At 41.3% G+C, this 12,162-nt stretch overlaps 1 protein-coding gene across 1 annotated transcript in view; it reads right to left on the reverse strand.

Moving 5' to 3' along the window:
* Positions 1-10,167: 10,167 nt before the first annotated feature.
* The window catches only part of FZD6 (frizzled class receptor 6), a 37,214-nt gene continuing 35,219 nt past the window's right edge, over positions 10,168-12,162 (reverse strand). The window contains exon 7 of the mRNA XM_082675128.1: positions 10,168-11,646. Coding sequence (XP_082531254.1) covers positions 11,478-11,646 — 169 coding nt within the window. The 3' untranslated portion in view covers positions 10,168-11,477. The remainder of the gene's footprint in view (positions 11,647-12,162) is intronic.

Consider the following 12,162-nt stretch of genomic DNA (forward strand, 5'->3'; position numbering starts at 1 on the left):
GGCTCACGAGCCCAGCCACTCCGCGGCATATGGGATCCTCCCGGACCGGGGCACGAACCCGCGTCCCCTGCATTGGCAGGCAGACTCTCAACCACTGCGCCACCAGGGAAGCCCCCTCCTTGTTCTTTATAATATTTTCACAGTATTCCATTCAATGGAATGAACTATATAACTAGTTGCATATTTGTTTCTGTTATAAATGATGCATCAATTAATATCATTGAATAATATTCTAGTATAAAGCTTATCCCTATCTGAATTTACCTTGATGGTTTATTCAGTTACTTGCTTATAGTCTGACACCCCCTGGGATATGAGCCCCATGAAAGCAGGGGCTTGTCTCTTGTTCCTCATTATATTGCTAGCACCCAGGAGAGTTAATATTATTTGTTGTTATTACTGGGAGCACTTGGACATTTCTAGATCCCTTCCACGAGGCATGAAAGCCGAGGGGAACGTGGTGGGAGGTAGCTACTTCTGCTCTCTCCCTGCCTAGTTCCCTCACTTAGCCACTTAGAACTCTTTTCTGCCTAAGCAGTGCCCTTTTGGAGATTTGCTTCTCTGAAACCTTCAAAGTTTCCAGTCTGAAAATTAGGATCCAGTTCAGGTCTCTGGAATTCCACCCCCCGCCCAGCTCCTTTCCTTTTTACAACTTATCTGGCTGCATGGGGTAGGTGGGGAGCCAGGACACGTTCAGTCACTCACATCCCTAGACCCCTTTGCTCCTGATGGAATCCAATGGATTATTTCCCATCTGTGTATCTTCTTTGGTGACGTGTCTATTAAGGTCTTTTGCCCATTTTGTAATTTGGGTTGTTTGTTCTTTTATTTTGAGTTTTAAGGGTTCTTTATATATTTTGGATAACAGTCTTTTATCAGATGTATCTTTTGCAAATATTTTCTCCTAGTCTGTGGCTTGTCTTCTAATCCTCTTGACTGTCTTTCATGGGGCAGAAATTTTTAATTTTAATGAAATCCAGCTTATCAGTTATTTCTTTCATGGATCATGCCTTTAGTGTTATATCTAAGTCATCTCCAAACTCAAGGTCATCTAGGTTTTCTCCTATGTTATCTTCTAGGACTTTTTTGTGTTTTACATTTAGGTCTATGATCCATTTTCATTTTTGTGAAGGGCGTAAATTCTATGTCTAGGTTCCTTTTTTTTTTTTTTTTTTTTGCATGTGGATATCCAGCTGTTCCAGCACCATTTGTTGAAGTATGTGAATTTTTTCAATCTTTACTTTGACCTAGCCAACGCTGATTAGCAACACAGGGTTTCAAGAAAGCAAAACCTGTCTTTTTACATTTGATTTACCAAAATCTCTATGGCTTGTCTGAGCGGTTCCCCGTTTAGTTCTACCGCCTTAATTTTCAAGACTGCATGCTAAATTTTTGTCTTTGGAGGTCTCTAATAAATGATACCTCCGTCTGAAAGCAACTGAGAGATTGATACAGAAGTCAGACAGATGAAGATAAAAATCCTACTTTTGTTAACATTAAACACCTACCGGAGAATGTGGCTTATTGTGAGAGCCACGCGGGCTCGCGTGTGCTCCTTGCCTCCTGACCCTCCAAAGTTTAGACCTCAGAATAGGTCACCCAAGGGAAAACTGGAGCTTCCAGAACAGACTCATTTGCCTGAGTGTGCATCATGGAGGCTTGATGTGGGGTTTTCTTAGAGGTTCCCAAGCTTACACCCACTCCTATCACCCCCCAAACACCCCCCTACCTTTAATAGTTATCCATTTTAAACTGGAATGCCAAGAGCACCCTTTGCTTTCCTTCATGAATAGGCTTTTACAACCAGGAAATGATGCTGTTTCCAAATCCAAAGTGATATGGAATAAGTGTCTTAACAAAATATTAAAAAACAAAGTTGTATTGTTGTCATGGACCCCTGTTCTTTGTATGAGACACATAATGTTAACTGCTTGGTGTATCTGGAGTCCCGTTCCAGGAGGAGTTTGCCTGCAGCCTGGGGTCCGGACAATGGCTGCCTTTGGGACCTCACCTCCACCGCCTGGAAATGCTAAGGAGGGACGGTAGCACCTGCCTCTTGGGAGGAACACAATCCAACTTGGACACCAGCCTCTAGTTTTGCAGAAACCATAAAACTGAACCAAAACATACAAACAAAATAGCTACTGGGAGTTCCTGAGTTCAGGTTTACAGTGTGTACGTAATCTTGCCAAAATATAACTTACCTTTTCTTCTTGGCTTGTTTCTCGAGCTGAACGGCAGACCCAGCAGTGGGAGGCTCTCATGGCCCACAGCTGGGCCTTGTCTTTGGCTGATATACATAGTACTCCTATTGGCGCATTTAGTGAATCTTTGGTTTAAGCGTCAGGTGGTTAAGAAGGTTATTTTTGCTCCTGGCAAACACGTTAAGAGGAGAAGTTGACTCACCTGGTCTGGAGGGAAAAGACCATGTCAATTGCTAAAATCAAGACCTAATCCCTTAGCAGTTTAGGCAGCAGGAAGGTACAGACAAGAAACTTATTCCCTTCACAGTCCAGCCTAAATTTGGAACTACTAAGCCAGCTGGGAACGGTTGAGCAAAACTAGGTGGTCCCAAGAGGACCTAGCCAGGCTGCTAGGACAGAGCCAGCCATAAACAGCCAACTTCTTTCTCAGATCCGTGGGCCCCAATCGCTCAGCCCAGGACTCAGGAGCCTGGGCCAACTGCATGGCTCTAAGGGGTGGGTGACTACACGGGGGGAGTCGCTAGAGAAAAGCAGGGGTCTGTCTTCTTCAGAAAGCCACAAACGCCTTAGACTCTCCCTGACTTTCAGATCCCAGACTCTAGCATTCACTTTTGACCAGCTTCTCAACCTGAAATTCATGAACACAGAAACAAGTTGTATGTTGAATTACCTACTGCTGGAGCACTTGAGGTGGTGGTGGTCTGTGTGTAGGGGGGTGGGAGGGTGGAGGGGTGGTGGATAGAAAGGATTTGCCATTGTGGTTGTTCAGCTGAATTCAGCCTACTGCAGCCTCTCTTCCTTTCCTCGTGTCCCCCCGTATCACACTCTGTGGGGCTGGTCCTCTGGTCCTCTGTCTCCCAGTGCTGGATCAAGTCAGCAGGCCTAAGCTTTATTTGTGGGGATGGGAGTAGAGTCTGGGGAAGGGACATTCTCAAAGCCCATATGCTGATTGCCACCTAAAGGTTGTTTCAGGGGCAGAGAGAAGCACAGGAGGGAGGAAGCAAAGGGAGTTTGAACTGGATGAGCTGGTGGCCTTTCCAGATCTCACTGGTGTGGGCTGCTGCCCCTCCCTGGCCTGTAGGTGTGCACATCAGTGATGCAAGGACCCTTGAAGCCAGATGTGGGTGGACCCACTGTGTCGCCATTAGCTAGACATGTGCTTAGTAGATCTTCTATTAAAAAATTAATTCTTAATTATACCATGTGATATATTAATAGATCTTCCTTATAAACATTTAAACATTACAGATCAGGCTAAAGTCCGCTTTGATCATCACCTATGATGCTGGTCCCCTCCACAGAGATAACCCACATTACCACATTTTCCAGAGTCCCTGCTTATGTAACTAGAGAAAACATACAGCATTATTCTGCAGCCTGGGGGTTGTTCACATACGTGCTGTTACCCTGTAAGTATAATTTTGCCACTTGCTTTTTTGTGCTGAGCAATATTTTGGAAGGCTTCCATGTCAGTGCCTTTAGATTTCATGCTAATTCTTTAGATGTTCTTACCTCTTGCATGCGTGAAGTCTGCCCCTTCCGTCACGCTCTATGCTTGCTGAATGGAAGGGACATCATCTTATACTGTCTTTGGTCTCTTCAGGGCGTCCAGGGTATCCAGACTCTGCCCTGCCTCCAAAGTCCCCAAGGCACCCTGTCCCTGAGACAGGCTAAGACCTGGGACCCTTTGCTGAAGTGCTTGCACTTGGAGAAACGTCTCTTTGAGCCACGGAATACAAAGAAACTAGAAGGCAGGGGTCCCCAACAATTTTGGCACCAGGGACCAGTTTTGCGGAAGACAATTTTTCCACGGGGGCAGTGGTGGGGGACGGTTCAGGTGGTAATGAGAGCGATGGGGAGCGATGGGGAGCCCCGGATGAAGCTTCGCTCACTCACCGCTCACCTCCTGCTGTGCGGCCCGGTTCCTAACAGGCTGCAGACCGGTACCGGTCCACGGCCCGGGGGTTGGGGAGCCCTGCTCTAAGGGACTGAAAATAATTGCATGCCTGCACAGTTGGGGCAAATTATGAACAGTAAGGTACAAAACGACCAAAACCCAGCTTCCACTCACGAGGTGCCAGGAGCAAAGCAGGGGCTGCGCAGGATCCCTGCACACGGCACCACCCGGGGGCGGGCAGACCACCTAAGCCGCCCCTCTGGCCTGACCCACCAGTCCTCCCCCCCCCAATTAAGGGACCAGCCCACCCCACCTCGGGGGGCAAGCAAGGGCACCTGTTACTGGTTTTCCCTCGCTCATACTGCAGCGTGAGTCTCAGTAAAGCCTTGCCTGAATTTCTCATCTGGCCTCTTAGCAATTTCTATTGATTAAGGACACTGAGAACCCTGGTCGGTAACACCCCAGTTTTGGATGTGCTGCACGCCCCTCTCTTGGTTTTCGCTTTCATAAAGAAAACCTTTGGATCTCTCAGTGTCTGCAGGGCCAGCCTGGAAAGCCCTACCTGGAGTCTCAGAACAGTGACAAAGAGGCAGTGATGACTCAGTTGAGGAAACACAGTCCTCCTGTTTTGTTTTACTGTACTTTTTATTTGCACATAGCCTGCCAACTAGGTCAGCTCTAGAAACACAGTGTGTTATTCTTTTTCACTTGGACTCTGAACTAACAGAGGTGGCAGCTAAGAGGCTGAAAATGCCAGCAAGAGGTTTTGCCAGTGGTCAGCTTGGTTTACAGGCTCTGGAGGTTCCTGTTTTATGAAAGTTTTCATGCGGGCACTGGACTGGCCATTCAGAAGGACTGAAACCACTAGGGAGCTTGTACTCTGCTGGTGACTTTTCCCAGATAAAGTCTGGAGTCTATATATTCAGATTCATATATTTCCTGACCGTGAAACTAATTAGCTCCTAGAATAGGCCCCCAAGGAAATAAACTCACAACTAGACAGTTTTGCTTTGGTTCACACTGTGGAAGATAAAATGGAGAAGATATTAAGATATTTTATTTCCTTTTGAGTTTAGGAAAAAGTTTTTCTTAATCTCTATTGATTTCATACCTCTTTTCTCAACATATCCTAAATGTAATAGTATGCAATAGTGTATTTATAAACATAGGTATTAAACATAGGGTTTAATAAACACTTTGCACTTAGGTATGTTAAAATCCAGTATAGGGACTTCCCTGGTGGTGCAGTGGTTAAGAATCCACCTGCCAACACAGGGGACACGGGTTCAATCCCTGATCCGGGAGGATCCCACATGCCGTGGAGCAACTAAGCCTGTATGCCACAACTACTGAGTCTGCACTCTAGAGCCCGCAAGCCACAACTACCGAGCCTGCGCTCTAGAGCCCACGAGCCACAACTACAGAGCCTGTGTGCCACAACTACTGAAGCCTGCGCACCTAGAGCCCGTGCTCCACAACAAGAGAAGCCACCACAATGAGAAGCACATGCACCGCAACAAAGAGTAGCCCCACTCGCCACTAGAGAAAGCCCGCGCACAGCAACAAAGACCCAATGCAGCCAAAAATAAATAAAATTAATTAATTTTTAAAAACCCCAGTATAAGTGAAACCAAATAAGTAGGAATTATTTAAAATAGGACCACTGTAAATGAAAATGAACTATGGCATGCATTTGGAAGATAGTTTATCTGAAAAAATTTCTCCAAGATGTTTCTATGAAAACTTAAGTAGCTTAACCCACCCTCACCCCCTCCTTTTGTGGTGGAGAATTAGAAAACCTACTTAGAACATTTTCCTGGTTTTCCCTTTTTTTCTTCTCGGGATGGAAAATAAAAACCTCCAATTTGCCTGCTAAAATGTATTCAACTAGCAATCATTTTTTCATTTGTTTTCATTTCTAACTAGTGTTTACAACTTCCAGTTCCGCCTTCTTTTTCTTTTATCACCCTTCTTTCATACTGCTTTCTTTGGTTTCCACTCCTCCCGTTATGTTCCCAACAAACTTTACTATGCCACTTTCATTACTGTTTAGCTCTGCGTCCCAATGTCTTTTGATACTTTTGGATTAGCCTTTTAATCCTTTCTTCTCTTTTCTCTTTGTTGATTCATTGCTATTGTGAGTTAATGAAAGTGTGACTCTTCTGCACATGATAAATCCCAGCGGCCACTGTAAAAAGCTTTAGCATCTGGAATTTTAAGTCTTTGACCTGCGGTGCGAGCAGTGAGGTATTAAAGATTATGCTTTCCATGCAGCAAAGTAACAGCAGGGCTCCTGTGGTTATTAAAAAATTATATCTTTCATTTCCTGAGAGTACCAGTGTTTAACTGCCTTGGCAGCGTTAAAACTTTCCAGCAGTATTAACTGGAAACTCTCACCAGTGGTATAGTTCCGAGAAGTAAGGAAACACTAAAACTGTGATTTTGATGATGGGTGGCAATCACAAGCTGTTTTCCATCCAGTTTTTCAAGGAGAGTGTAGGGCAAGCTTCCTTCTGTACCACGAATAGCCCAGCAGTGATGGATCCCAATGAGGTACTGAGTTTTTTTGAAAGACGGCATTCCATAAAGTTCTGTTGAGGATTTGTGGCTGTCATAAAAAGCAGTGAAATGCTGCTTTATCACATCTTTACTGCTGTTGAGTTCAGCTGCACATTGCTCATGCCAAACTTGTCATTGTAAATGTAAACATATTACGTAATTTAGGTTAAAACGTTCTTGGTTAAAAAATGCTATGTAAATTCTTATAAAAATTAATATCGCCAGCTCTGAAATAGCAGGCTCTTTTTGCATCAAAGACTCTCGTTCCACGAAAAAGAGAAACTGCCCTTTTCTTTTGAATTAGATGATGGTTTTGAAGTTTGTAGTTAAAAATGAATACTTAAAAAAATTCAAGCTTACTGATTACAAATATTATGCCATGGTTGAGACATCATTTGGAATATAGGTGGATATAGATGAAAATTTTTATCCTAAACAAGTCACTAACAAATCAAATCCAGCAGTATATTAAATGATAAACCATGATCAATTACAGTTATTCAAGGCATGAAAGGATGACATTATACATACTAGGAAAAGCACTGACTATGTCACATTTGTAGATTGAAATATTGCTGTCCAGTTGCTCATTAAGCCTGTTTCTTCGCCCTCCCAGGCACACACCTAGACCACATTTCTTAGCCTCCCTTGCACTTAGGTATGGATCCTTGCCTGAGTTCTGTCAAATGGAATGTTAGCTGAAAATGATGTGAGCCAGTTCCGCTCCACCCATATTTGTGTGTGTGTGCAGTCGGTTACTCTTTGTCTCTCTTCCTCCACCTGCTGGCTGGGTGCAGAGAATCTGAAGCCCTAACGGATGGCAGCGTCACAAGATGGAAGAGATGGGTCCTTGAATAATCATTTGGAAGGCTACCTCAAGGACATCTGCATCTGTCGTGTGAGTGGTAACAGTTTCTTAAGCTACTAAAATTTTGAGGTTTGCTAGAGCAGTTAGCCCCCTTGACTAATACTGATAACAAAAAGGCATTTGATAAAATCCAACACCTACTGCTAATTAAAAAAATTGTCAAATGGAACAGGATTCTTTATTGTTAAAAATATCTACCTTATATCAAATGCAAACATCGTTCTTAATGATGGAGTACTATAGGCATTTTCATTAAAATAAACAAGAATGCCTGCTGCTACCACTATTAATGATTACTGGCTTCAACAGGTGAGAAATGAAATTATCATTATTTGAGATGAAAAGATCATCCACCTAGAAAATCCAGGAAAAATCAACTACAAAATTATTAGGGACTAAGGGACTTTAATAAAGTCATCTGTTACAAAATAAAAATTAAACATTCATATATTTTCTATGACCTTTAAAAAGTAAATTATATATCTTCCAATATATAAAAAAGAGTCATAAAAACAGGAAGATACTACTTAAAAAGAGAGAAAATGCTCTGTGAAATTAAAAAATGATAGCCAAAATAAAAATTCAATAGAAATTTAGAAAAGTTTGAGATATTTTCTTAGAAAGAGAACAAAAATTCAGAGATGAACAAAAGGAGAGGGAAGATAAGAAAACTGGAGCATCCATCCAGCTGATGAAAGGGAATTCCAGAGACAAAGAGCAAGCAGGAGGAGGAACTTATCACATACGTAATTCAAGAATATTCCACTGAATTGAATGACAAAACTAAAGCCCATGCTTTACTCAGATTTTGTTAGCTTTTATCTAATGTACTTTTTCTTTTCTAGGATACGTTACATTTACATCATGTCTCCTTAGGCTCTTCTTGGCTGTCACCGTTTCTCAGACTTTGTTGATCTTGATAGTTTTGAGGAGTACTGGTTTTGAGAAGTATTTTGTAAAATGTCCATCTGCCTAGATTTATGTGACTGGACAAGTCATGACTAGAATGAAGTTATAGATTTTGGGGAGGAAGATCACAGAGGTCAAGTGCCATTTTCAGCACACAGTGTCAAGGGTACATACTCTCAACATGACTTACTACTGTTGATATCGACCTTCACCTGGTGGAGGTAGTGTTTGTCAAGTTTCTCTGCTGTAACAAATACTCTTCCCCCACCCTCTTCCCATACTGTATTCTTTGGGAGGAAGTCACTGTCCAGACTGTCCAGACTGAAGGAGTTGAGGGTCTTATACTGCACCTCAAGGGTGGCATATCTTTATAACTCAGTTGGATAAACACCTAGGAGTGTGATTGCCGGATCATATGGTAAGACCTTATTTAGTTGTGTGAGAAAACGCCCAACTGTTTTTAAAGTGACTATACCATTTTGCATTTCCATCAGCAACGAATGAGCGTTCCTGTTGCTCTGTAACCTCAGCAGAAATTGATGTCAGTTTCTTGGATTTTAACCATTCTAATAGGTGTGTAGCGGTATCTCATTATTGTTTTCTTTGCTATCTTTTTAAGTTATAGGAGTTTAATGAACCTATGCCTGGTAATTTAGGAGTATCTCTGGATCTTTTTCTCTTGTCTGATGCTTGTGCCAATTCTTGTTCATGTATTGTCTTTTTGCATACCTATGTTTGATTATATGATGGACATTACATTTGAAAAAGTATTCACAGTGTATGTAAAATGACATTTTCTTCCTCCAGAGAAGATTTTCATCTGTTTCTGCCTGGTGCCTGAGGGTACTAGTCATCCAGAACTACAGTATTCTAATTCCAGGGTTAGAGATTTTTCTAGTCCACCCAGATAACAAAGTAGGGTTGCTTTCCATATAGTTCATCTTACTCCTAGATGTATCCCTTGGAGGTCAAAATTCTGACTCCCTTCTCCTTGTCCTCCAGACTTTGAGGCTGTTAATAGCACTGTTAATGTCTCAGCCAGCTTTTCCAAATCATCAAATGCTCCCTAGGCAAAAGAAGCACCAAATGTTGGGCTTGGCAGTATGAATTTCTCTTCTCCCAGATCTTAACCTGGCAATTTCACATGATCTTATTAGATTTTTCTAATGTTTTCAGGATGATCTTGTTTTATTTCCCACTGTCAGGAGTGAAAGCAGGGTCCTGGGTTCCCTTTGCTTTACCCCATATCCCAGGTCTAAAACTGGCTTAAAAAAGTTATGACAAATATAGCTCTATAATTATATTTTGGGAAGAAACTGTGACAAAGAGAAAATAACACAAGTCCTGACTGTCTTCTCCTTCTCTAGTTAAAAAGAAGCTACTGGTAGGGCTTCCCTGGTGGCACAGTGGTTGAGAGTCCGCCTGCTGATGCAGGGGACACGGGTTCGTGCCCCGGTCCGGGAAGATCCCACATGCCGCAGAGCGGCTGGGCCCGTGAGCCATGGCCGCTGAGCCTGCGCGTCCGGAGCCTGTGCTTCACAACGGGAGAGGCCACAACAGTGAGAGGCCTGCATGCCGCAAAAAAAAAAAAAAAAAAAAAAAAAAAAAAAAGAAGAAGAAGCTACTGATCTGAACAATTATACCACTTCCTGGGCCAGAACCACTGTGCATAACCACAGAATACTCCACAATCTCATATACAGAGAAAATTTTATTACTGAAAAGGTCACACAAAGTTTTTGTATACAAAGTTAAAAAATGTGGAAAAGTTAATATTTACAACCTTTTTCATACAGTACATGATAATTTTCTTTTTAAGCTTTAACAGAATGTTAAATAGAGAAAAAAAACAAAAGTATAAGGAAACCTTGTTCAAGGAATAATAGTCATTGGAAACAAAATTAAGAAAATTCTTTAACATTTCAAAGTATGTTATATGAAATACATTTTATTCTGTTTATCAGGACTACATTTTTTCCATTTGTTTGGCACTAACACTGCTAGCACATTTCTGATGTTCAGCAAAATCCTATTTAGCTGCAGAGATGAATTCTACATGATGTCTGAGAAAGATACTGCACAAATACAAAGGGTATGTAGTATTCTAAATGTTAAAAAACAAAAGTTAAAACAAAAGTATAAGCAACTGTAAATGGTCATACAAACATAATCTTGGGTGGTCATGATATATTAAAAAAAGGAAATCAATTGCACTTGGCTTAATTTAAAAGGAGTAACATTTCATCTACTAATCCTTCAGGACATTTTATTTTAAAAAATCAGAAGGATCAGCCAGCAGCATAATATTATCAACAGTGGACACTCAGTAAGCACCTTATTTCAGCTGCATAATAGATCTGTGAAATTCCTAAACCAACTAGACTTTATAAAATTCACACATTGAAGATGATAAGGTAGAGTAAATGGATTTTTTTAGTTGAATTCCCATTATAATATCTTTTGGTGTATCAACTATTTTTTATATTATAAAAGAACACTATTTTTCAATTTTCTTAGAAATTCAGTGTAAAAGCTACCAAAGCAGTGCTAAAATAAGGTACTGGAATAACATAATAAAAATATTTGAAAAGACTTTCTAGGATTTCTAAAAAAAGCTCAAAACATATAAACTTGTTTTCAAATATATAAGAAAAAGATACAAAGGTAAGTTTTAAATACTTCAGCAAAGAAAAATCTTGATTTTATACCATAAAAGTGAAATAGCATAGTACAACTTAAAATACTTTCAACAAGAGTAGAATCTTCATAAATAGAAAAGGAAGGTTCCTCTAATACTCCCTCCTCCCACACAACTTAAAAAATATCATTAACCTGCACATTTCCGTTTTGGGGGTATACTGTTGTCAATTAACCTCTATGTGAAATGAATCATATTCTCAGAATCTATTGTTTCCAGTGTAACAGGAGGCAATGTAGCTTTAAGTGCAGAAGAAGAATATAACAGTGATTCTTATAAGACAGCGTACTGTCACCTCCAGTGTAACAGGATTCACTTCTTAGTAACACGATGATCTGGTTTTCAAGTATCTGAGTGACCACCAGTGCCCTGCTCTTTTCCAACTCCTGACGCTGAGTGAACAAGCAGTGAGGTGCAGCCTTTGAGGCTGCTTGGCTCTGAAGACCTGGGAACATGCAAGCTGTTGCTCTGCACTGGGCCAGTTTCAGTGACATCACTCTTTGGAGTTACCCTAGGTAAAAGAACAAAAGCTGATGTACATACACACCAAAGCACAAATGTGATGCCAGTTGTCCTCATAATTGCTGTTTCTCTTTCCATGAGTTTTACTCCCAAGCAGTATCCACTTTTATCAGAAATAATTAACTCTTTATGTATACTCTTAACTCCTCAAAGTACAAATAATTTATTTTCAAATACAATTTTTGCTAACTTCAGAAACTTCATCAAGCACCACCCATGTATGGGCTGAGCATGGTGTCTCATGGGGAATAAGACAGCTTGATTCCTGCCTTCAGTTTAGCAAATTTTTTATTGATTTCCTACCATGGATTGGACACCGTATAAGAGGTTGGGAGCACAAAGATGAGTCCGACCTCAGCTCTGCCTTCGAGGAGTTTACAAATCTAGTGAAAGATAAAGGCATGTATCTAATCATACATAATCCAGTATGCAAAAGCTGTTGGAGGTACATTTGGCCTATTTGGGAGGAGATGAGGTAAGACAACCTTGAGACCTTAAAGTAGTC

This window comes from Grampus griseus (assembly GCF_964374135.1).
Source record: "Grampus griseus genome assembly, chromosome: 17".
NCBI classification, from domain to species: domain Eukaryota; kingdom Metazoa; phylum Chordata; class Mammalia; order Artiodactyla; family Delphinidae; genus Grampus; species Grampus griseus.